Source organism: Miniopterus natalensis, chromosome 19, assembly GCF_054644295.1.
Source record: "Miniopterus natalensis isolate mMinNat1 chromosome 19, mMinNat1.hap1, whole genome shotgun sequence".
Classification (NCBI taxonomy): domain Eukaryota; kingdom Metazoa; phylum Chordata; class Mammalia; order Chiroptera; family Miniopteridae; genus Miniopterus; species Miniopterus natalensis.
In genome coordinates, this window is record NC_142099.1 from 1,502,595 (window position 1) to 1,529,412 (window position 26,818).

A 26,818-nucleotide genomic window follows, 5' to 3' on the forward strand; every position below is an offset into this window, starting at 1 on the left:
CACTTGCTCCAGCCCGTGAAAGAATTAATTTCCTCATTTATCTTTCCTTAAGATTTTATATATACTTCTATTTTTATGGCTCTATAGAACTTAAGTAAATAGATAAATACATGGATATTATTTGTTATGTAACTGGATCAATTGTATGATAAAAGTATTTGAAAAAGATCAATAGGGCTATACATTTTCAAAGACACATTTGTTGGAAAAGATGAGAACTACACACAGATGGTCAGACGACATGAAGTACAGGTTCGCTCTTGTAAATCATTCTTACATAATCTCTTGCTAATCGTCTAAGGATTGTATATTTGTTTTATACCATTGAATTAACTGACAGTTTGCTGAAATGTTACTGTGATTGATTGTGTCACAATGTGTAACACAACTGATTGTGTTACAATCAATCACTATAGAAGAGCTACCACCTGACAATGTTTAAGTTAATCCTATTGTATCAGTTCTTCCTACCAAAGGGCCTTTTGGTTTGTTTCTGTGTTTTATTTAACACTTGATTAAAGCTAACCATTTGTTTCAAGTGTGATAAACTATAGGCGCTGTTTCCCAAGGTGAGTGAGTGATGATGGAGGACAGTTTGATAGGAGGAACTTAATACATACAACAGCTATTAAAGAAGACGGGAGAGAAGAAAGCTGGCAAATCTAAGTTTTGTTAGGATGGCTTCAACAGAAACGAGCAGTAACAAAGAATCATTTAGGATATGGAATTTGAATCCTGCATGAGGTCATTTTTATGGTGATGCCATTAACTCTGAATTATCCATATTAGAGGGATAAAACCCACTTATATTATAAGCACATTCCAAATCAAGTATATTTCTTTTGGGGATGTAATCGGAGTTACAGATGGGCAGTCTTAACCTTCTTTATTTCCAGTATTTAATCCTGGATGAAAGCAATGCCTGATCAGGGCTCTGCAGGCAACCGAGGTGAGGGCGAGAGGACCTGAGTCTATTGGGTGCCCGCACAGTATAAGCAGTGATACAAGTCACAAGCTCTGGGAAAGAAAACTGTAAATGTGCAGTCAATACATTAGTAATTACTTTATCATCACTGACGGATACGCTGGAAGCCACAAAAGTAAGAGCTAAGGAAACACGCTACATAATGTAGCGAGTCTCTGACACTCACAGACTGAACACCTGCAGTTTCAATGCTTGTGGAGGGTCCCCTATGGCGTGTTCAGGTAAATGGTGTAAGGAGTTTGGGTCACATGGCAGGGATGGCGAAAGCGAGTCACTTGGCTACGGATGAGCTGGGCTTTCAAGGCCTCTCCCACCAGCACCCTCCTTGCAGTGCTGTCCAGACGTTATTTTTTTTTCCTACTTAGAAGCACAAAATCATTTTTCAAACTGATCACAAAACTTCTGTATAAAGTGACCCCCGAAGGAAGCCAGTTGCTGAGTCTCATGATGGGCATTAAGAAAAAGTGAAATTGTTTTTAAAAATGGACTTATTTTAGCAAATACAAGTTCTGGATAAATTTGGTGGTGACTCAGACAAAAAACAAACACCCAAAACCAAAAAACAAGTAGACCATATGCTCTATACAGGAAACAAGACCAAGTGATGTTTAAAATGTCTCAGCCGGGGCTCCATTCAGAATTTATGTTAATAGCATAATAAAGGACTTCAGTTCTGTGTCTATAGAATCATTAGGGGTCCACGGGGATCGTTTAAATATTTCAGTTATACTTTACTGCTTTTTACGAGGAAAATTATATCGTATAGTGATACTTAGGGATTTGAGAAGGTCTTGGGACATATGCCTCATTAAAACCTAAGTCTCGGGGCTTGTAGATTTTCTTTTCTCCTACAATTCCCTACTAATTCTTCCGCAGTTGCTAAAATTTCGCTTTATTCAGTTTAGTATGGAATTTACTTTGGAGACGCAGAGTTTTCTTACAAGACAGCCTAATGCTTAAAACTTAGGACTTAGGTGCTTTGAGAAGAGTAACCGTCCAGGTGTCCAAGGCCACGGTCAGGGCATACTCCCATTATTCTGACCTACCATTTTTAACCCCAAAGATATGCTGACTGAGACACTGGGACAATTAGGTTTGGTAGAAATAACACACATAGAATAAAGGCGAGAGTGAAAAACATACAAGAGCAAACCTTTACTCACACCTGATGGCAATATTTAAAATTGTGGCAGTGGATTTTGGAAAGATAGGTAGTTGCCAGAATAAATTGACCCCTAAGTGAGCTCTGAGTTCCCCAGAGAAGGTACCAAGTGCGAGGCTGCACTAACCCTGGGGAAGGGAGGGGAGGGGAGCAGAGGTCTCAGCCGGTGCGACGTTAGCGCAGCAGATTCCCGGCCACTGCAGAGGCCTCAGGCATCAGCCAACATTGCACAGGTCCTCTGGGTGGGGGGCACCTAATTCTGCCAGGCAGGCAGCCCTGCGTGGGTAGACTCTTCCAGGTACTCATAGTTTGGGGGCAACTGGCTTCCTCCCACCTGCACTGAGAGAGTCGGGGCCCTAGTCTCACCACCTTCTCAGGGAAGGGGCTCAGGGAGGCCGTGAGCTCACGGGACAAGCCACCGTATCACCCACAACCTTCCACTTTACTATGGCTCAGGAGACCCTCACACCCTGACCCGTGCGGGTGAGAAAACCTACGCAACCGGGACGCCCCCGAGAAACGACCGCCGATCTCACGGGCTCAGTGACCTGCGGGGAGGCGGCCGAGCCGCACAGGTAACCCCCGGGGAGGGAGAGCCAGTGAGTGCGACCGAGGAGGTTCATTTAAGCGTAATGAGTGTTCTCAAGGAGATGCAATCAGAAAAGAAAAACAATAATTAACCGAACGGACAATAACGATGTCCCCAGCTCTCAAATCAAACAGGGGTATTGAAAACATAGTAGCCACTGCTGAGAACTGAATTAGTTGTCCGGAGAACACAGTGTAAGAGGAGGGAAAAGAAAAGAAAATTAGCAATAAAATAAGAGATTTAGAGAAGAGGAGCTCCAGACGGGGGGAAAATGAGCATGGAATTAATGAGATAATCAAGGAAAGAGGAGAATAAAATTCCCCGGGTTGAGGAGAAACTCGTGCCTTTTGACGGAATGGGCGCAGCAAGACTCAGACAGGATTAATTTCACAAAGAGCCCACACCCAGACATAATCAGGGAGACGTCTGACCTCCGACGCCAGCGAGAAAATTCTTTCTTTTGCCGAGAACAGAAAATAGTCTTCTTACAAAAGAAAGATTATCTGACTACGCCGTTAAAAGAAAAGGCCGATGACCAGGAAGCTTCACGCCGGCTAATGTGGCTCTCGGACGTCAAGGCAAACACACAACGGTTTTCAACATCCAAGGGTTCGGGCCTGTGCCACCCGCGTCCTGACACCTTATCTGCAGAAAATACTCCCGGGGGTGCGCCCAGCCTCATAACATTTCAATCGGGAGCAAATCCCTTCTTTCCGAAAGGAGGGAGAAAAATAACAGAGTACAGTAAGCAGAGCTGAGCGACTCGCTTCGGTCTCTGCCTGCGGTGACAATTCTCTAACCAAGGCTCGGAACAGAAGTCATAAGACGGTTCTTTAAATTAAACCTATGCATAACCATGTATTTCAATAAATATACACATAGATCTAATAAAAACCTGCAACGAAAACGTTTCAGCTGCTCCGCCACACCCGGGACTCGCGGAGGGAGAAGGCGGGGATGGAGGAGGCGGGCGTCTGAGGGCCGCTGGCAGCAGAGGGAGGGGGCCCTGCGGCTCCCCAGGAGAGACAGTGAGGCTGAGCGCGGAGACGGAGGGGGCCGCGGGCCCTGGCCCCCCTCCCCCTGGGTTGGCTGGACCACACTTCTGAGGTTTGGCCTCGTTTGGCTTAGTCTGTCTCCACCCAAAACCCCCCCAGGAACCCGGGGTTCTCTCTCGCTTCCTCTCCACCTGTCCCTGCAGAGCAGACACCGGGCTTATCCAAACACCTTCCTTCGCGGCGTCGCGCCGAGCTGCAGAGACCCTAAACTGACGCAGGCGGCCTCAGACGGGCCCCGGCACACGGCTGCTCTGTGATCGGACCCAGTCTGGAAGCTCAAGCTCTTGGAGAAAATGAATTAAAAAAATAAAAAGGCCCATTAGAAACAGACCATGTTCCTGCTCAGCGAGGTTATCTCTGAGAGGTATAATTTTTTACAAACGCCACGGAGCCCTTAAACTAACGCTTTCGGGAAATGCTAAGTCTGAAAAATTGTCTTATAAAATTATAAGCTGAGAAAAGAAGTCCCTATGCTTAAGGCGACTTAAATAGCTGATCCTGTCCACGCTCCTCTTTTAAATCTCCTGTGTCCTTGTAGTATCGAATTTCTCTAGTTTCCACGTCCAAGAGCAACTAATTTAATTTTTCAAAGGACGGCAGGACTGGCATTTCAGCGAATACGAATCTTCCATGTTATGCCTTAGTAAAGCTTGGAGACCTGTTATTATTTTCTGGGAGGAAAATTACCAAAGTTTCTTCCTTCGGAAGAAGTACGGAACCTTCGTATTACTTTGCACAACTTCTCGAGGCTCAGCAGACAGGGACTTTGGTTCTTACTGGAGTTAATCGGTGTCCAGACGATCATAGCCGGTGTTGGGCACCGAGTCGGCAAACATGCCCATCGAAGTCAAGTGTGGGAACACGGACTCATATCCCTTCATCTGCATCCACGGAACATCCATAAAAATAAGGCAGTTAAAGGACAAGGTCGGACGGAGCCCGGGAGCGGGACGCTGATGAACGAGCCTGGGGACAGACTTGCGCGGGGACTCGGAGGCTGATAAGAGCTGTCAGGGCGCCAGGGCTCCGGCTCCGGGCCTGGCGTTGTTTTTATTTAGTGGTTTTTGCAGTTTCTGCCCTGGCAGCTCCTGAGGGGCTTGTCATCCGTCGACCTCAGCCCTCGCCAGCACCACCCTCAGAGACGGGCGATTCCAATGACTGTGACTGAGACCAGTTGTGGGGCCTGGATGATGTCTGCTGCTGTGTTTTGTTTGATGTACAGTTTCAGGTTTTTTTGTGTTTTTCTTAATCTTCCATGAGCTGAGAAAGGCCTTTGTCTGGATGTGACAGATGCGTTGGGACTGTGGCAACTACATCTCCAGCTATTGATGTCAATGTGACATTAAAGGCCCCAAACTCAACCTTTATTCTCTTCAATTGTTACAAACAAAGGTTAATAATAGTTGACTTTGGACTGAAGGGTCCTGGTGAAGATTGCCAACCGAAATTAGCACTTCGCTTCCCTCCGAGTCACAAGTCAGGGTGAGGTTCTGCGTCCCCCGACTCCGGCGTCAGTTGTCATCGGTTTCCAAACGTGGCTCTCTCCCCAAAGCAATATTTGAAATACAGGAAAGGAAAATGGAGTTTCATAAGAAATCATGCCATTTAATGTAATCAATAATTTAAAGATATATTTCTCCGTGCACAGAGTAAAAACATTTTGTTTGGCTGTCTCCAGGGCAGAATACTGCTTCTCATAACGGTACAAGGTGATGTGTAGCCGGGTTAAATGACATTTCACCCCCTTAGTTCATGCAGAGGTTACCAGCTGCAGGGGAAGGTTGATGAGTGTTGTCTTCCCGGAGAAATTTTAAGGGGAAGCACAGAACTTCTTTAACATACGAGCGCAGAGGCGACAGACAAGTGCCTGTCTCGTGGGCAGGGAGCAAGAACAAAACCCCTTTCCTGCCCTAAACCGGCAGGAAGTGGCTGGGCAGGTGCCCGACGTCTCACAGAGCAGCAGCAGTTAGAAAGTCTGCAAGTCTTTACAACCCCAACTTGTTCCTACTTACGATTTACTGCCGACTTTCCCTACTGGTAAATGGTAAATAAATCTTGGACTACTTCACAGAAAGGAATCCTAGACCAAGTAACTGAGTTTAGGATAATTTATTATCAATCATTATTTCATAGAAAAAATGATGAGGCTCTGCCCCAAAGCTAACGGGCACATGTTCATAACGGTTCTACAGGATTTGGGAAATGGGGCAACATTTCCAAACAAACCTGGTCTACTCTTCAAATACACGGACCATCACCCGGGCCTGAGGCAATGCCCTGGAATAGTTTTCCACAGCCTAGTAACATAATGGCAGTGAAATTATTTTAACGATGGGTCTTGTCCTTTGCCCTCAAACAGAAAGATACCCTTTAAAACCTGGCTTACCGAGATAGCTGTATTTTAAAACACACAAGAATTAACTATTATTCCTATATAGACAACTGTATAAAATAATAAAATTTCCCCTTCCCAATCCCAGAGTGTCTAACGACTAGGAGCAATAGTGTGTATTCTTTCCATTTCCCCACCTCCTATGTTTATATATGTTTATATATATCTATATAGACTCAAATATTATTTAACAAAAATTCCATTGCTTGTTTGTGCTCACTCCGTCTCTCTGCATATATATTTACATATGTATATATTTATATATATCTTTATGTATATATTTAGATGTTTATATGTGTATATATGTATATACACACCGCACTCACTGATACATGGGAAACTTGTTTTCCACTTTCCCCGACCGAGACACACAGATCGGCCTCATTACGTCCCCCGCGGCAGAGCAGCCTGCTCTACAGATGGGCCATAACTCACCCAAACTCCCCTAAAAAGGAACATTTCAGTTGTTTCCAGTTTTTCTGTTATTACCAACAGTGCTGCGCTGAATTCCACTAAGAGTGTTGGTGCAATTTGCTAACGTTTTTATAGGGTAGACTCTAAGAACTGGGTTACTGAGCCTAAAAGCTCATTTCCTGAACTGACTTAGGTCTGGCAAAGTCCCTTCCCAGAGAGCGGTGCACCTTCTCTGCCCACAGCCTTGGTCGCAGGGGCTGTCGTTCTTTGCCAATCCAATCGGTGAGAAATCCAGTATCTGTGCTGGTTTAATCTGTGCTCCATGCTGACCAGTTGGGTCGGGTGACTTTTCATGTTTACTGGCCATTCTGCTTCTGTGACTTGCCTACCCCTTTTTTTTTTTTTTACTGGGTTGTCTTTTTCTTATTAATTGGCTAGAAGTATTTTTGTCGAATGTGCTTATTTTTTCTGCTTACATGGATAATGCATGCTCGGTTTAGGAAATACACAGAGACAAAATGAGGCTGAAAGCTGCCCCTATCTCTGTCCACACAGGTACTGTTTGGGGCACATGTCTTGTCAGCAGCCCCGATGATGAGATGAAATCATGATGTTCATTCTGTTTGGCCACCCCTTGTCGTGACAACACAGCCTGAGCATTTTTCTAGACCTTGAAATCTCCTTCCACAATTGGGATGTTCAAGCATGAACTAACACAAGACAAAAGTAAGAATATACTGAAGTCCTTTCCTCAAGCAAATTTTCATTTCATTTCATTTTTAATTTTTAATCTTCACCCAAGGATATTTTTCCCATTGCTTTTCAGAAACAGTGGAAGGGAGGGAGAGAGGGAGGGAGAGAGAAACATCAATGAGAGAGACACATCGATTGGTTGCCTCCCGGGAGGATCAAACCTGCACCAGAGGTACGTGCCCTTGACTGGGAATTGAACCCAGGACACTTCAGTCTGAAGGCCGACCCTCTAACCACTGAACCAAACCAGCTACGGTGCAAAATTTTATTTTAAAAACTCAAAATAAAAGTTGCATCAAAGTGGAGCTGCCGGATCAGCTTGCTCTCATTCCCACAGTCTCCCTCTCCTGGACCATGAGGACTGTGGGAAGGCGAGGAAATGCCCTTTCATCAACGGGGAAGACAAGTGGTGGGTACCTCAACTGAGAGTGTGTGCGCAAACAGGCTCTCCTCTCCTAAGTGTTACATGTATGTTAATCTTAGCCCCACATCTATGGTGTATTAACCCCATTTTATGGAACATGAAATGCATGCAAGGTCCCTTGCTTTATATGATAACACATAGTATGCAGAGGTCCTGAGTTCAGGGACCCAGTTCTGGAATACTCGCTTTAAGGCACTGTGCCACCTGCCTGATGGAAGTGCAAAAGCAGCGATGAGGTTTTTTGGCCTAGATAACAATTGCCCGGTACCATTTAGTTAATAGTTCAACATTTTTGCACTGGTTGGCAAGGACGGCTCATGTCAATCGAGTTTCCATACCTGTCTGGGTCTTTTCATGAGTTTTCTACTCTGTAACATTTTACTATTAAGTTTGATATTTGCTGCAGTCATTTTGAAAACATGGTGAATCACTTTAAGAAAATTCCTTCCTATTCATAGTTTTCTAAGATTTAAAAAAAAAAAAAAATATGAAGAGCTGTTGCATTTTATCAAACATTTTTTTCTGTACCTGTTAAGATGATCATATGACTTTTTTCCCTTTTACCTGTTTATGGGATAATTTCTATTAATTGAATTTGTGTGTGGGGGGGTTAAACCAACCTTGCTTTACTGAGATAAGTCCCACATGCTCATGCCATGTTCATTTTGATACACTGCTGGACACAACATGTTGATATTTTGTATCCATGTTCATGAGTGAGATCTGGCTACAGTTTCCTTTCTCACACTGACCTTTCACTATCAACATTACTCCTGCCACATAAAATGAGCCCCTTCCATTTTTTAGCTGGTTTGGAAGGCCAGCTCTGTCCTGCACACTGAAGACCAACCGCAATGGACTGTGCGTCAGCCATTCTATGGTTAAAATGGACATTTGGAATCTTCTTTACTAATTAGGTTTCAAACAGCTTCTGCAATATATTCATGGATGCTAAGAAGGCACTGTCACAATTAAGGGCTTTGGAAAAAAAAAATCCTTTCTGAGAGGATGTTTTCCATCAACAAACAGAAGCAAAATTAAATGCCCGATTAACACACATAATGCCCTCTTTGATAATTCTCGGCACCCTGCTAATTCTACTAACATCAGTGTGCCGTCTATGGTTGTTCCCTTTTGTTCTGTGTTTTGACTAATTCAATTAAAAGTCTAACAAAGCAATAACAAGGGATTAAATGTTGTCAAATTGTAATTTGAAATAAAAACATAAGCTCTTGGGGAGTATGTATTAAATATCCCACAAAACCTTTTCAAGGACATGCGATTTTTGGCGTCTGCAAGATAAACAGTCAACTGCTCAGCCAAATCACCTGGCTCCCTCTTTTGTACCCAATTCTGGCGAATGAGGGAAATAAAAACCTGTAAAACTAAATGAAGTTCTTGCAAACTAGACCACCTGGGAAGGACTGTGAGATGCCTCTGTTTGGCTTCCATGGAGGACAGCAACGCCTTCTTTCCCCTGTGCCGTGAGGACATCTGTCATCACCTGGGCAGTGGACAGCAGAGGGGCCTGGAGGGCTCGTCCACCACGGCCAATAACTTGGGCCTTTATCTGGAAACTGTGACTGTACCGGGCAATGGGAAGGGTATGGGAAGGAAGGCGACAGAGGCCTTGCCCTTGGTGTTTACTCTGGTATCAGAGACAGGACGAGAGTTACTTTCATGGGAAAATGAATCTCACGCAGTTGGTGGGCAGAATGTATGGGGAGGTGATTATGGATTAAGATGCTGACGCCACAGGATTCAACCCCCACGCAGATATAATTCTGCCCAATCAGAACTCGTGAAGGAAGATACGGTGAGGAAATCCCCTATTTTTACATCAAGATCAAATGCAAATTGATAAAACCTGGCGTCACTTTGTGGGGGGAGCTAAGCGGAAGGTGAGTAGGTCTCCAGGCAGACGCTGACTCCAAGGCCGGGCCGGGCCTGGCTGGGCCGTTTCCGGGCTGCAGGATTCCAGGCAGGTTGCTTAGCCTTTTAATGCTTCTGTTTCTTTATCTCCCTGAAGAAAGATAACGGTGGTACTAGCCCAGAGCGTTGTTTGAGAATTAAATAACAGAACCCACCTACAATGGTACCACATTTCCTGGCGTATGATAGACTCTCAGGAAACGGGAGCTGTTTGTCGTTAGCAATGTAAGCCGATCCTGCACGTTTTTACCCCAAACGCAGGGATGATTCCAAGAGAGTCAGAGGCCACAGGGCAGAGCCAAGCATAAAAAATGCTGAGCAAGCAGAAAGAGAAGGGAACTGTAATTACAGAGGTAAAAACGATGAAGTGAAACATGTGAAAGCATTTTAACTCAGTGAGATGGCAGACGCCTCAGGCCTGCAACCCCTGCTCCTTGTGAGGCTGGGGAGAGGCGAGAGCGACGGGAACCGGCGGCCGAGGACAAAGAGAGTCACAGGGAAACTGGGAGCTCCTTTCCAACCAACCGAGATGGAAGTGTATTGTGATACGGGCTGGGGTACCGGTGGTGAGAGGAAGGACTTAAATACTCGTGTCAAGGTTCAGCCCACGATACCTCCCTTGAAAGCTTCCTAATCTGAAATGTAGCACCGTTTACAAACATTAAAAAACAGTCCAGCCTTCCCACCCTACTCACTTTCTCTCTCGGCTTTCTCTCTCACTTTCTACTCACTGCGGCTGCCCAGGCATTTTTATTATTTTATTTTATTTACTTATTTAAATATATCTTTATTGATTTCAGAGAGAGGAAAGGAGAGAGAGAGAGAAACATCAATGATGAGAGAGTCATTGATCGAGCCCGCAACCCGGGCATGTGCCCTGACCGGGAATCGAACCCCGATCGCCTGGATCCTAAGTCGACGCTCAACCGCTGAGCCACGCCCGGCCGGGCTGCCCAGGAATTTTTATATTCACCCATCCGGACAACTTGTGTAGGCAAGTGTCCCATTGGGCACGTCCAAGGTGATCTAAGATCCAGTCGCAGGAGAGGTGAGGTTTGTCTTTAGCAGCAACACGGGAATGGGACTGAAGAATCTGGCACGTTCTTGGGTGTCCCTGACAAGCAGATCGGAGCTTTCTAACCCAATGCAGCGAATTTAGGCAGAAAATCAGTTCTCTGCAAACAGATCTAAATAACAAAGAGGAGCGCTGGGTCTGAAGGGATCACAGAAGAGAAAATAGATGAAGCTGGGTGACAAGAGGCAATGCCCAGGGGAAGGGGGAAGAAACTGGGAACAGGGACCGACCAAGTAAGAACGGAAAACAGATGGTGTCCCGTGTCCTCAGCACCCGCACAGTTCCCGCCACGGACTAGCCGCTCAATGGACAGCCGGTGAACTCGTTCCAACCCCCAGAACTATCGTTCTATCAATGGACAAACAGTAAAGGAAAGAGCAGATGAGCAGGTCTGCAGGGATTTGTGTCAAACAATTGCTGCTGTGGGACGGACGTCCTGTTGGGGGAAACGTGAAAACACTAAACAACCTGAAGTGAGAAGCAGGGGCCTGGGTGCGAGGTGAGCTGACCTGAGGGAAGAAACGGGTCTGCGCTGCTCTCAGAGACTGTGCTGGTTGCCCCGACTGCCGACGTCGCCATCGGCCCTGGCTCTCCTCGGACGCGCGTTTGGGATTCTTGGAACAAAGTGCAGAGCTCGCCCAGTGGGGTGCGCCCGCGCTGAGGAGGGACAGGCCGGCCGCAGGGCCCCGTGGAAAGAGCCGTGTGTCCGTCCGCGCTCGTGGGACAGGCCGGCAGGAAGGGAAAGGGAAGGAGGGCGCCGGGTGGTGACGGCAGGAGAGGGGGGCTCGCGGCACAGGAGACGAGAAGGGGGGAGCCCTCGAAGGCAGAAACCAGGGAACACAAAGCACAAAGCCAGCCAGCGGAGCAAAGAACTGTCAGCCAGGAAACCGCAAAACAGACCCAGAGAAAGGGAACAGGATGACAGGGAAAGACCAGCACGGCATCCGGTAAGGAAAAGCGGCAAAAATGTCAAATAGCGGATTTTCTGACCGCCCCCCGCCAGTGCACCGTGTCACCGTCTCGGGGAGAGGCTCACAATTCATCACAGTCGCTCGCCGCCACCCGGCAGCAAGGCAGCAGCTGTGTGGAAACGCCCGCCATCGACGGCTTCCTGCCCGCCCCGGGGGAGGCCCGGGGGCAGCAGGCAGGGGGGGGGGGCAGCAGGCAGGGGCAGGCCCCGGGGGCCGGCCGGCCCGCACGCCTGGTGAAATCGGGGTGGGCTCCCTCTCAGGGCACGGCCACGGGGGTGTCCCCCCTTCAGCTTCCCAGAACAATCACCCGCTCCCAGGAGGGGTTTCTAGATGCCCCACACAGGGTACTGCCCCCCTTAGGGGAGGGCTGGTATCAAACTGATTCAATAAACATGGGTTTTAAAAGAAAAACAGACCTTGGCAATTAACGGCCGTAACTGGAAAATTGCATGATATTTTAATCGTGGCTGGAGATTTACAGAAAACTGTTAGGGTTTCTCTTTACAAATAAATTTGGAGAGGGGGAAATCATCTAGGTCACATAAAAATAAAGGTCATCCATAGTGCACTTTCCGCCTGTTTTCAGGCAACTGGCCTCTTCGTTAGTATGGATCCAGAGGAGCTTCAAGCGAGACGCGTCACTAACGGGCTCCAGCCCTTTCTACGGAGAGCGAAGCGCCGGTGAAATTCTTTCCTGAGAGGCCGCCGGGCCGAGGGGAGGGGCTGGGGCTCCTGAAGCCCCTCCGGGGGCGACTGCTGCCGTCTGTGGCCCGTGACCCGCCGCCTCACGGCGAGGGCGAGAGCGATAACCTGCGGTTCGTGCTTTGTGAAAGCGTTGGCGCTCCTTTCTGTGACACGCGGACCGCGTTGGCGCAAACTGCGTTTTGAGGGTAAACGAGACCGTGAGGGAAACGGCAAAGCGCTGCTCCGGGGGCCCCTCCTGCGCGTCGGTAACTGCTCAGGATCGCTCGGCGCTTTGAGACGTCGCACTTTTCGGCCTGTTCCTGCCGAGCGGAGTCACCAGGAAAGCAGGACCGTGTGGGGGCTTCCTGGTGGTGACATTAACGTGACGACGGTTTGAGCCGAACACGGTGGCGTTTAGAAATCGCACGCGGAGGGTGGGTGCAAACGAACAGAGGGGCCGGCGGGCAGCCGGCGCAGGGGGGGTGGGGGGGTGGTGGCGATGGTGGCACCGCCTCGTTTATTCATGAGGGGCGGCCACGGCCGCCTTTCTGTCGATGACACGATTATTTTGGAATTTTCCATCCAACGGAGTCGTCCCTGAAACACGTGGGCTCGACGGAGCCACCACACCTGCCAGGCAGGCGGCCCAGCCGCTGGCAACGGGAATCCCACCGGGGCCAGAAAAAGCGCAGTTGTGTGGCCTCTTCAGACCCAGAGAGATTCAGACTCATCGACGGCGACTCGGCCTCCGGCCGCCACGATGCCGCTGAGGCGGGCGTCGGGCCCCCGCCTCTAACCCGCTCGAGCACCTGTTTCTCTTCCCCTCTCGTGGCGGGTCCGGGTAGTTGAAGGGACAGACGCGGTTAAGGAGTCAGGCGTCGTTCCAAAGAGAACTAGACGGGCGACTGCTATCTGGGTCCTTTCAGTGGGAAAGACATGCGCTCCAGGCAGAGGGAATGCGGGTCCGCGAGAGCGCAGAGTCGGGCCCGGGGCCTGTCCGGGCGGGTTCGGCCCAACAGCCGCCACACTGGGCTGTGTCCGCGAGTCTTTCTTTTTTTTTCTTTGCTTAATCCCTTCACCCAAGGAAGAGACTAAGCTATTTTTTTTCTTGCTCTAATGTGACTCTGGCTCTCTGGCGTGTGCGTGACAAAGGAGGGAGTATGTTCCCACCTTTGCTTGAGCACCGAGGTTGGGGGGGGGGTACCACGGGCTAAAGCGGTAAAATCTGACAGGACAGCCGACGCCAGGCGACCCCGGGCTCTGTTTCGGCCGCACTGGGTGCAAGTCGCGCACTAAACCAAAGCTTCTTTAAACAAACGACGTGAGATGCACCAAAAAGGGGGCAGTGCAGCTGATGGAAAATACGTAGGAAACACATAGTAAAACGCTGACTTTTGCGCAGGCCACGGAGGAGGTCAGAGTGTCTTTTAAAAGAACAACGTAGTATGAATTTATTTCTTCAGTTGCTTTTGTTTTATCAACGCTTTTTACGGGTAGTTCAAAATCAAGGTGACCGGCCCGCGACCGGCCGGGGCAGCATTCCCAGAACCCCCAGGGCTGGCAGAGGGTTCGGAGGGCATCTCGCCCAGCCCCACACCTCGGAGACGGACACTGGTGCTGAGTGAGGGGCTGCATCAGGCGACAGAGCTGCGGAGGGAAAAACAAAGCACGAGGCGACGTTTAAACCCTTGGCACGTGTCGAAGATTTTATATCAAGCTTCACGTTGCCGAAGATGCACAAATCCAGTTCCCAAGGTCAGCTTGCGATGGTCCTCGTGCCTCCAAAGCCCATAAATAGAAACGATGGTGTAGCGCAGACGTCACAGCCTCCTCTGTTGACCAGTTCCACGGTTTTGGTCGTTTCTGGGAACATGTATAGAGCTTCAACACACATGCACGTGTTTAAATATCTACGCAGGCAGTTCATTTAAAAGCACGTAGGCTGCCGTTTTCGTGGGAGAGATTATTTGCAAGAAAAGACTTGAGACGAAGGAGGAAACAGCAGAGGCTCAGGGAAGACATGCGCTGAGCGCACTGCGGGGCCCGGCGTGTTCCTCGGGGCTGAGGCTGCTGTGTCTAGAAACACGAGACGTGTGGAAAGTGCAGGCGAGCGCTTCTCGTGGACACTGTCCCAGCCGGAGCCCTACGGTCAGCACGTGTCCCCCGGAAGCAGTTTCTCTCAGGCCCCGGCGGTGCCCACGGGAGCTCCCACGGGTGGAGCCCGGTCCCACCGCGATGGGAGGAGGCACTGGAACGGCTCCCAGCCGTGTGGCGCCCACTCGGACGCGCCGCCGTTACGGCAAAGCTCTGGTTTATTTATTCTTAGTGGGCTAATGCTCTTCCTCCCTCCACTTGAAACACTGAACACTCCTGTGTCCTGAGGCAGAGTCACCATTTAAATTACGTTGGAGCAAAACATGATTAAATGAGCTTTATTTTTCAATTAGATAATTTACGAGATAATGTAATTCAAAGGAAAATTTCTAAACTCGGCAAAGAGGGATAATTGGCTTTAGTTTAGAGATTCTAACGACGCGGGAATGGAGATGCTCCTCTGGCCTTCAGCCTAAGTGGCATGGTGCTGGGACGTACGTTTCCCAGCAGTTTTGGAAAACGGTGAGTTTAACTGCAAAGTCTTAGCCCCTGGCCTCCTCACTCGGGTGCAAACCCCGATGTGGCCGAGTAACTCCCCGGAGAGGGCGCGCCTAAGGCCCCGGACAGCAGGGGAGGTGCAGGTGTGTTCGCGGAGCAAACGCCCACCCTAAAGACTGAGGTCAAGGCTGGGGCAACACTTGCAAAATAACTGCCATTTCTGGGTCAAAGACTATATGTTAAAATGCATCCTTTAAAAATGATTGGTCAGTAGATTTAAATTTCCCACGGCTGTTTTTATCTGGTGGTCACAGCGCAGCATGAGGACGCTCTCCCGCGCTGGGCGGGCTGGGGCGTGGCTCTGCCTCACGGTCCCGTCGCCGCAGGGACCTGCTGCGTGGGGAGCAGAGACGCCCCAGGGCGGGCTCTGACCTCCCGCTGCCCCAGGGTGGTCTCTTCCGAGTCAGCGATCTATCCTGAATGTGAATTAAATATTTACAAGGCCCTTAAAAATCCCCCCTAAATGCTAATGTGAAAACAGCGGCCCATGCGCATTTGAATAAACAGAAATCCTCTCCCTTCTCCATCAGGGCTTCTGGCCTCTGAGTGTAACTCAAATAATTTGATAATTTGAAAAAAAAAGAAAGAAAGAAAAAAAAGAATTGGGCACCTACTATGTGCAAGGCCCTGTGCCCGATGTGGAGATAAAAAGTAAACTTTCCAGGACTGGGACATGTGTTGTAAATTACATCATTCTGTATTATTTAATTCACACCGTTTCCCCCTGGGCTTAAAAGCTAAATCAGGCGCTGACATTAAGCTTTTACGTGGCTCCTAAGCTTCGCCGTGGCTCCCGTCGAACCGCACTGTCTCCGGTCACATAAAGAGGCTGCATTTTCTTCACAGTAATGTGTATTTCCACATTTGGTTCGTTAGGTTTTTGAAAGCGTTTCACAAAGCTCCCATTCACTGTCTCCAAAAATAAAAATAGCATCTAAGTCTCTCTGCGGCTCCCCACCCGCAGCCGCGGGATGATGATGGTCGGATGCTCAGAAATGTAAAACGCAACGCGTGCGGCGCCCGTCGGCGGCAGAGCACGATGCGTGTGCACAGCCCGCCGGGCCTCCTGCTCGGGGCCCGTCGGCGTCGGGAGTGACTGGAACGCGGCGCGGAAATCGGCGGATTCCGCTCCCGCCCTTTGGAGAACCATTGGTTCCCATCTGACCTCCCGTCGGGCACGTAATGTGAGGTTTTCCTCAAACTAACCGTGGCTGCAGCCCCAGCTTTCTTCAGTTTTCCCTTTTTGAGCCCTAACCACTGAAACAGCGCAGACCTGGCAGGCCCAGCCAGTCCGATCCGCCCGAGGGACAGCGGGCGCGGGCACAGGGCCCATTCCCCACGCAGACGGACAGCGGACAGCCGTCGGGGTCCTTACCTGCCCGCAGGCCAGGCCCATTCCCCTTTCGCCCATGCCGTGTGGACACGACAGGTTTAACTCCAGGGCATCCGCTCCAGAAGCCTGTGAGACACACAAGGGGAGGGAGGGAAAGGGCAAAGCTTTATTTGTGAACCAAAAAGCTGTCACCATCCATAAAAACACAGGGCACGTGGGCCACCTCGCAAGCCCCTGCTTACGGCCGTCCTGGGAGGTGTGTTCTGGCCCCCAAATTAGAGCGTATAAGACAATAATCACCAATATTTACCGAGCGCTGCTAAGGGGACATTCGTGCCTTACCTGTGTCGTCTGGAATTCGCACAATCCGTGGGTCGCTAGGGAATGTTTTACACACAAGAAAACCAAAGCCCAGGCCTGGCTGTTGAGGGGTGTGGGGGAGATGTGAGCACAGGTCTGTCTGACCTCACTCATTCCGCTCTACTCCAAAATGTCATTGTGTGCACACTAATTAAGTTGCAGAAAATGGCACATCTGAATATGACATTATTTTCTTAGTTATATAAATAAATGATCGAATTTCACTGAAAAATATTTTATGTCAAATATATAACAGCACGTAATTCTCAGAATAATCCCTATGGAAACGTCTTTAAGTCGGTCAGTGTGTTACTAACACGGAGCCTTCTGGCTCCTTCAAAGTAAAATCCGCTCATTTCAACGCCCGTCCCGAAGAAACTACGTTTTAAGGTATTTTTTCCCGACAGAAGGGCAGAGAAGCCAGCAGCGTGATAGAGAGATTCATCACAGCCGCCTTCCCATCGGCCGGGCTCACGCCAGGCGCCGGCTCTGCGGACGATTTCACGGTCAATTAGGTAAACACACGTGGAAAATGGACTCAGCGCCCAAGATTATGAAGCCAATTACTGGTCATGTTTAATTTCACCCCCAAGCCCCAGAAGTAATTTTCCCCGCATGGTTTTAAGATACCCAAATAAATTGTACGGCCAACATTTTCAAACATAATGTGGAGTCGTTAGTTCATAAGTGGGGCTGGATTGAGCTGTCTCTGTATCTGAGGCGCTTCGCAAAAACCCAGCTACATCGGTGGAGGGCGTTTTTCAAGACGCCGCGGTGGACGTCAGCGTGGAAGGCTCAGTGCGCTTTTGTGTCTGAGACACAAATCTGAGGCCCTTGGTTAGCTGTCTGCACCGGGACAGGAGTCAGTCGATAGTATCAGAACACCGGCTGGCCGGCGTCCATTCTGGAACCCTCTGCCCGGGCCCTCCACGCGTGTGTGCATTCGCCCTCCGACAGTCTTAAACGAACCTTTTATATTATAAAGAGTCAAGGGTTTTATATTCAAAACTTCTTCCCTGGCTGTCAGATCGGCCTGCCTACGGGCAAGGTAAGATCGAGTTAGGCTCTCCAAGGTGGAATTAAATTTTATCATGACATCCATCACCATATACCGTTTGCTTACTATGCAAATAGCGAGTAAATGCATTCAGAGGAGGAAGGGTTTTCGGGTAGCGTGCGAATCCAAGGGACCACTTTCACGGGATAGATTCCTTTTAAATTTACATTTCCATCATTTTAATGAAAACGCTGGGTAAACAGATTATAATAGGAGTGTTTTTGAGTTGCCACACTCCATTCAATTTTACTGCTCCGGGGTTATTTTTCATGGCAGCTCTTTATTTACAACTAATAAAAACAGAAGAAGAGGAATAAAATAAGGGCGCGCTGAGGAGCCGTTACCTCGGCCATCCTGGCGAGCGCCATCCAGTCGTCCTTGCTGTAGCTGCACATGATGCTGGCGATCAGGACCTGCAAGAAGACGACAGAGCGTCAGTGCGACGGCCGCGGCTTCGCGCACAGGGCGGCGGGCGGCCTCCGCGCCCGTGAAATGCAAACGACGTTATAAAATTAGTTGTGCATCTGCTGAAAGGCAAATCGTTAAATAACAGCAGATGATTCCAAGGGAAGTAAAGGATGAGACTGGGGGCTTCCGACTTATACTAGCGACGTTCCTGTTTATTTTTTTTTGTTTAAATCTTCACCTGGGATGTTTTACTGATTTTAGAGGCAGAGAGAGAGAGACAGAGAGAAACATGGATGAATGAGAGAAACATCGACTGGCTGCCTCCCACTGGGGACTGAACCCCGAAACCTAGGCATGTACCCTGCCCGGAAATCGAATCAGCAACCTTTCGGTGCCCGGGACGGCGCTCCAACCAACCGAGCCACGCGCCGGCCAACTCTCCCACCCGGGCCGCAGCCAGGAGGCCGCGTCCGCCCCAAGCACGCGGGAACGCCGCGCCCGGCCCGGACTGCTCTGCATTCTCCTGGCCACGTGGCTGCTCCTTTGTCCGCGAGAAGAAGGAGCGGTCCCTGTGCTCGGGAGCACATGGCGCGTTAAAGGAGACATGTAACGTGACGCGGGGATCACGAGGGCGCGTGAACCAGGACGCGCCGAGCCGAGGGCCAGGGGGGTGGCTTGCACCCGCGTGACTCGGGGAAGGGAGGCGCCAGGGAAAGCCGCTCTTAATCGATTCTGCAGCGGCTGGAGGGCGGCCGTGGGAAACCGGTTAGGCAGACGGGGGCGCCGGGCGCCCTGCTGAAGGAAACTCTCGAGCGGCTCAGGTTAGTTTCGGGGGAATGAGCGGCTACTCTCCGTGGGCAGTGAGCTCGGGGCCCAGGTGGGAAGCGGGTTTATACAGACAAGGGCCTGAAACAGTGCTTTCTAACCAGCCAGGCACTGGGTCTGAATTTTAACTTCTTCTGTCCTGAACTGCTGTGTCCCGTTCGGACATCACCTTCCCGAGGAAGCCTTCCCGGTTCTCCCTCCCTCCCCTGGCGGTCAGGACCCCCTCTTCTGAGATCACATGATGTTATCATATTGTGTCAAATTGTTGTTTATAATATTTTCAACTGAGGACCAAAGTTTTGGGGGGCAGGGCCCATCTTCTCATCTTTATATCTCTAGTACCCAGTATTGTACCTTGTACACAATTGGAATTCAACACGTTTGCCTCAAAGGAATATTAAAATAGGGAGCTGAGAAAAGGAATCCCAAGTACTGCACGTTTTTATTGCCAGTCCCAATACCTAAATGTAAGGGAACGTCTACATTCCAGAGAGGGAATGAGACAGACAGACAGACAGACAGGCGAGAGGTCGAAGCACCTCTTATAATTCATGACGAATACTTTACATCAAAGAATAGAAATCTATTATATCTGTTTATAGAGTTACGCTTAAGGCACATTTTCATATACATTCTCTCATTTGTTCCACAGGATAACCCTGACTTTAGGAAACCTTATACAGAGTGCAGGCCATTTAAACTGTTTGCCAGGGTCGAGTTCATCCGCAGCAGCGGCCGGGCCACCATCTGGCCTTTGGCCCAGGTCTCTCCCCACAGCATCAAGACCATCCCACATGGATTTCCTATCATTTCAATTTACCTTACAGATTCCACGTGATTTGGTGTCCTCAACCCTCTTGTGGTAGAAGATTTGGAAAAATGGGACCCCTCCCCGTGCCCAGGCCCCTCCGCAATGTGACTGTGCAGCGGGGGACCCGTCACCCACCCCTCGATCGGGGCTGCGTGGTGACTTTTTTCAGTCAACAGAACAGGGAGAAGGGATGCGTCTGCCCTAAACTGGGGCTCGAAGGGGCCTGCCCTCTTCCGCTCTCTTGACATTCTGCCCAGCTGTGCGACCAAGCTGGCGCCGGCTGCTGGGCCCGAGACACCCGGCCCGGGAATGAACCATCCCGCTGAGGCCACCACACACCAGGGGCCCTGGGCCGCCAGCGTCGACTGTGGACGGAGTGGGGCCAGCTGAGGCCAGAAGAACCCGCAGCTTGGCTCAGGCCTTGCTGCTAACATACAAAATTGTGAACTGAGTGAATAGTTGGGTCAATCCACTAAGTTTGGGGTGTTTTTCTTATGCAGACAAAGCTAACTGATACCACAGAGCAACTACAACAGTGACAGGTAATAACTTGTATGTGCCCAGCCTGCGTTAAGCATGTCACATACGTTACCTGCAATCCTTGGAATGTGACAAAGTAGAAATCGTCAGCCCCATTCCACAGAGAGGGAAATAAACTTATTTCAAGACAAACAACTACTCGTGACTGTTCAGCCAATAAGAGTAAGTGCAAATGTTGAGCTGTTTGGCTATCATATATTTTTTTCTGGGTCATTTTTCATGAGTCTCAATCACCCATTTATAGAAAAACTTGTGGGCTGATTTTTTGTACACGGTGGACTTAATTCGATGTGTGTCCATTTTTATTGCCAGACTTATTTCACAGGGATTATTCTGAGAATTACATGGTATTATAATTCGACATAAAATATTTTTCAGTGAAAGTTGATTATTTATATAACTAAGAAAACAATGTCATATTCAGATTTGCCATTTTCTACAATTTAGTTAGAGTGCAAACAGTGACCTTTTGGAGTAGAGCGATGCTTTGGTTTTAAACGCCCACAGATAAGACTTTTAAAATGTGTCACTGGAAAGGGGACGGGGCGTCATCTCGCCAGCCCTTTGACCTTTCTGTAGTGTCACCGTGGGCTTATTATATTTGTAAATTCACGTAGTTTTAAAAGAGAGGGGGCTCCACAAAAGCATATTTTATACACAGATTCACATTTTATAGATATTTAACAATTAAAATATTTTAAGATTTCATGAAATGCTAGGAAACATATCGAGGACGCCTTTTTATTAAACTGTGTTTCTGGGCTGACGCTGTTTTATCAGAATTGAGATTGAAATTGTTTTCCTCCTTAGAGACACTTGTAGGAACCGTGAGCCCCAGGCCTGCATACGTCCCGGTTGGAAGGACAGGGTGACGCCACGACTGCCAACAGGTGCCACCAGGGACAGAGCGGCAGGCAGGGGCCGGGGCAGAGCGAGGCGGGGAAGGATGGGGGGCACCAAGAATCGTGCCTGCACCTCGGAGGGTGAGGCGCCTTCGAGCCGCGGAGCTGGAGGCTGTCTTCTAACCCACGCTCCGCACGACACACAACATTTCCACGGCACCCGCCTCTCCTGTCCGCTGCGCAGTCCTTCAGCCGTCGCCCGCCACCCTCTCCCCGGAGACACCTCCGTCAGCGCCCCGCCGGGAGACGGGCGCCCGAGGCGCGGGCGAGGCCACAGCCTCCGTCTCCACTGCCCTGCCCTCCGGCCTCCACTGCCCTGCCCTCCGGCCCCTCTGGCCGCAGCTCCCACCGCGCCCCCGGCCCCCTCGCCCATCGGACCCTCTGCTCCGGGAGCGCGTCCCAGGTGGGGTCCCCGCTTGGCCCCGCAAACAGCTCGGAGACACACCTCTGACGGCCTCGCTCTCGGGACAACTGGTAACATTCCTGGCACCCCGGGTATTGATAAACGACTCCCCCCGTCCTACGCTGCTGATAGTCAGGAACAACGAAAGCTGTTCCCCGCGCTCCGTAAACACCCGGGTTCATCTATATTCCGAATTTCAGTCCGAGACGTTCCCTCTCGGAAGCCCGGCCGAGGGACTGGCAACAGGCCTGATGACAGCACCTTCCTCCTATAAACTTCACGCGGCGGCTGAACCAGAGCGCTGGCATCTGGTCCTGATCTGCATCCAAAAAAAATAAAACCGCAACGCAGTCCCTGCTAAATTCACGTTAGCTGTGCAGAGACGCGAGAGGCGACTGACCACGCGCGCAAAGGGCACACACCTCGTTAAACACACGGGGGGGCCCCCAAATCACTCATTAGTCATTTCACAAAACTTTCTAGTATCAATATTCGCTATTTCAACTGCCAGGCTGCAGACACGTTTGCCTACAATCGATGCGTCAGCAGTTCTGACCCAAAGCAGACGCTGGAGGGTCTTCTCAGTTTGAAATCGGATGCCCCCCCCTCAGTAATGTATTGAAAGTCTGCAAACAGGGGAAGCGTATCTTCCCCGTAAGGGCTCCTGCCTCGCGGTTCACGCCTCCTGACTTGCTCGCGGACGCGCAGATGTGACCGTCGCTGCTGTTTCTAAGGAACAAGGGTGAGGTGTCCGCTGTGTAATCTCTCTCCCGTCTCCCTGGTGTAATTACAGGATCTTCGAAACTTTCCAAACAAACAGAAAAGTAGCCTTTTGAAATGAGGCAATTGCATGGCCGGGGTTCGCCGTCCTCTAAATAAGGGGAGATCACACAGTTTTCTTACTATGTAAAATTCTGCAATTTGAAAGTTTGTTTAAAAAATAAATTCGTGCCCTTGCTGGTGTGGCTCAGTGGTCAGAGCGCCGGCCACAGACTGAAGGGTCCCGGGTTCAGTTCCAACCAAGGGCACGTACCTGGGTTGCAGGCTCGACCCCGGCCCTCGTCGGGGTGGGTGCGGGAGGAACCGACCCAAGTGTCTCTCTCACATTGACGTTTCTCTCTCTCTCCCTGTGCCACTCTCTCTGAAAAGCAATGGAAAAAAATATCCTCAGGCGAGGGTTAAAAACAAAATTACAAAAGAAATTACAGGCGTATCTTGCCTTAGGAAGCGACGTGCAGAGGTGTGCACAATTAAAATTTTGGGAAGAGTAAGACGGCAATTTCAGGTCACCAAATGTTTTCTGTTGTGATAATTACACTGTATTTTCAGAGTAAAAACTACAGCACATTATAAAAACTATAGCACTGACTGGTTTAATTACTGAAAATAAGGCCAGGAGGAGCCTCCGGAATAATGTGATTTAAAAGACAAATTCTAGTTCAGACCCTTCTGAGTTATTTACAAACAGCTCCCGTTGCCCTGTCATCGAACGGAGGTGGGGGAGGCCCCGCCCTCCCGCACACACACGTGGCGACAGTCGGCTGCCATCACGCTCCTGACGCGGACCGAGTCTCAGGTGCAGCCCGACCCCCCGGCTCGTGAATGCCTCTAATGCACTTTCCAGGCACCAAGGTGAACGCCATGCGGTGAGGAGGCTTCCCGTATGCTACAGTTTTCAGCGACTGAGAACAAAGGGCCCATGGTCCCTGGCCTTGTGTTTGGAACAAAACGTATAAAAGCAAAAAAGCCTCTTACATTCTTACTAAATAAAAGAGCGAGTGCAGGTTGCAGAGACGGAGGGACGCTTCTTCGGGAGCCATGCTGTTCTTTCCTGAGACGAAGTGTCCCAGGAGGGGCCACCGGGGAGGGAAGGAGGGACACGTGGCCCAGACCCATGGCCCCCGACCCTGCCTCCCCGCGGAATGCAGTCTAGCATCCGGCCTCTAAAATTAGCATACGTTTCTCATATGCAAACACTAAACCGCATATGTAAAGTTCAATGTCAACAAATAACATCTCACAGCGTGAGCCTGCAGACAGTAGACCTGTGCCAGCGGAATGGTGGAAGAAAGCCTAAGAAGCACATTTATTTAAACAGAGCTAAATACAGTAAGCAAAACGCTCCTTAAATAGACATGCTGTTCCCTGGAATATCTGATTCTATTATATTGCATCCACTGCAATTTTTTTCAATATTGAAATAAAATATGCTTCTTATTAAAAACTACCGAGAACATCGAATCCCAGGCCGTAAGCGTGTTCACCACGGCAAACCCTGCCATGTTGCCGAGAAGCAGAGGGATTATCTCTTATCAATTTAATAATGGAACCTGGAAGCCAATGACGCCACCCGCTGACACCCGTCACTCCGTCTCCCCGGGGAAATTCGTGTCCCCGAGTGCTGTCAATCTAGATGGATCCGGACACATACTAAACACGCTCCCTTCAATCATACATCTACTCTTCCCGGTTCCTTAATAAAAAGATTCCTTATTCGATAAAGACGAGCTATGCAGAATATCTTGACATCGCTGCTCTATCATCCCTTTCTTTAAAAAATATTTCATGGAAGGGGTTAGAAGGTCATTTAACAGTGTTTCTTCTTCTCCTTTCCGCTTTTCCTTTGGCACAACCCGCATGTAAATATGTTTCCGAGGTTTTAGATGAATGAAGTATTAATAATTACACAGAGACGTGGGAAGTAGATACAAACTATTGATTTAGCTATTTTCTTTCACACCCTTTCTGCAAAACACAATTTACCTCTGTTGTTCTGCATTAAAATTGCCTTTGGCTCTAATTCACATGGATATAAAGTGATTCTTTATATTAAAAGTGTGATACATTGTTTCCCCCATGAGAAAATATGACAAGAAAAGTAAAAGTGATCAAATACGTCAATCAGACATTCTGCGGCAGAAAGAATGAAAATCTTCGCATAAAACTACATCTTGAGAACAAGCGGGGGGCAGGGAGTCCCTTCGGCTGAGCTGTTAGATCACCGAGCTCTTCCCGCGTCTGCGGTTGCCGGTGAAAATTACATCGCACTAAACAGACACGGGTTTTAGTCGAAGCCAAGAAGCAATGACATCCTAACTCTTAGGGACTGGGAAAGGAAGCCCAGATCTTGATGAGAGGGGAGGAAATTCGAGATGGAAGTGGGGGCTACGGGAACTCCCGCCGGTCCCGCTCCTGCCTCCCTCTCCCACCCGACGATGGCATTTCAGGGTGAAGAAAAGGCCGGCTCCTCGGGAGATCCCGCCTGCTGTTCCCCGACGCCTTCCCCGCACCAGAAACACTCTGTACCCCAAACCTGATGCATCCCCAACCTCCCCAAATCTATGTCTCCTGCTGTCGTCTGTCTTCTGTAAATGGAGCCACCAGACACACAGTTGCTTAAATGAGACCCGAGCATCGGGGCCCCTCGCCCTCCCCTCCCCTTATGCAACGAGCCCCACCCTGGCTACTTGCGGGGCAGGGGCTCTGGCCACCCCCAGTCCACCCGCCTCAGATCTCAGCTCCTCCAGCCCAGCACCCTTCGGCTCCTTCTCACCGATCGCCTGCTCCAGGCCCTTCTGTAGACACGCACCTGACAGCAGTGGGAGGTATCTTACGCCTTTAAGTCTCACAACAATTTTAGGAGACAGGCACCGATATCTCCATTTTAAAGAAGTTTCTAAAAATGAAAAATAACTTTTATTGCAGGTTGGTGAATGGAAACAGTTTAGAAAAACTGCAACGTGAGGAAGTAAAGCCTACCTCCAAATGCCTCTGCCTCTAGGCCCTTTTCACAAATGTGAACCCTCTGAATGTTGTCCGTCTACGTAAAAATATACGTTTTTACACCAAAGAGACCGCATTAGGCACACTGTTCTGCAACCTGAGGTCTAATTCCAAAATTTACTTTGGATCCTGTTAAATCAGCCTCCACAGATAAACATTTTCTCTCTCTTTTTTTAAGCCATTAAACAGTACCGCAATACACACTTTTCTACACCTGTGTTGGAGATGAGAACGCTGAGTGCATTCTTAATTAAGAGATTTCTGGGTCAAAGAAAACACGCATTCAGAAGTCTCCCGGCTGTGGTCAGAGTGTTGCGCAGAGCGGCGCAGTAATTAATAACGCCACTAACGGTACGGAAACGCCCGTTTCCCCACATCCTCTCGTATTAATCAGAGGCCTGGCAGGAAGCAGATGGCCCACTCCGTGCGCGTAATTTGAGTAACGATTAATAAAGGGGCTATTTACAAAGGTGTGGGCTCGTGTGGGACGGTGCAGGGTGCCGGGAGCTGGGGCGGGGCGGGCCCCCCTCTCTCCTCCACCTGTCTGGTGCCCAACTGGGCCCAGGTGGAGGCGCGGGGACAAGGCGACCCAGTGATGCCGCCGGCCTCCCAGAGGCAGCCGCTGAGCGGAAGGGAGGAGCGTGGCTCCCAGCGGCGCACGGGACACGTCGACCAGACCCTGGGATTCTCTGCGGCGGACAGAGAGTCCGTGTGCGCCCAGCCGCTGTGCTCAGGCACCAGGCACCAGGCGGTCGCCGGATGGATTCTGGGTCAGGGCACAGGCCCGGGTTGCGGGTTCGATCCCCAGTGGGGGGCGTGCGGGAGGCAGCCGATCAATGACTCTCACCATTGATGTTTCTCTCTCCCTCTCCCCTTCCCTTCCTCTCTCTCTAAAATCAATAACAACATATTTTAAAAAAACAGCCTGTGTGTGATGCCAAAGCGTGTGACACTTTCATCCCATCGTGTGGGTGTCGGAACTGTCAGAGCCGCCTCCGCTCCCTGGATTTGCTGCCATCCCACCTCCTCTGCTCTCCAGCAGGTTTCTGCAGAGCCACCCGGGACCTTTCCCAAAGGCACGTGACATCGTGGCATTTTTCTGCATGAAATCTCGCAGGAGGTCCCCCCCTTTCCAGGATAAAGCTGGCATTCCTAGGCCAGAATTCCTGGCACGTCCTAATCAAGTCCCTGCGGCCTGGGGACTTCTCCAGCCGCCATGCCTGCGACCCCAAGTTTGTAAGCAGACGCCGGCTGTGAGACGCCGGCCGACACGTGCGTGTGGCTGCAGGCCCCGCAGGGGCTCCTCCC

General features: G+C 49.8%; 1 protein-coding gene across 1 annotated transcript in view; it reads right to left on the reverse strand.

Annotated features, from left to right (window-relative positions):
• The window catches only part of DPYD (dihydropyrimidine dehydrogenase), a 319,890-nt gene that overhangs the window by 79,098 nt on the left and 213,974 nt on the right, over nt 1–26,818 (reverse strand). Inside the window, exons 15-16 of the mRNA XM_087827593.1 lie at nt 18,183–18,251; nt 16,464–16,547 (exon numbers count right to left, since the gene is read on the reverse strand). Coding sequence (XP_087683719.1) covers nt 16,464–16,547; nt 18,183–18,251 — 153 coding nt within the window. The remainder of the gene's footprint in view (nt 1–16,463; nt 16,548–18,182; nt 18,252–26,818) is intronic.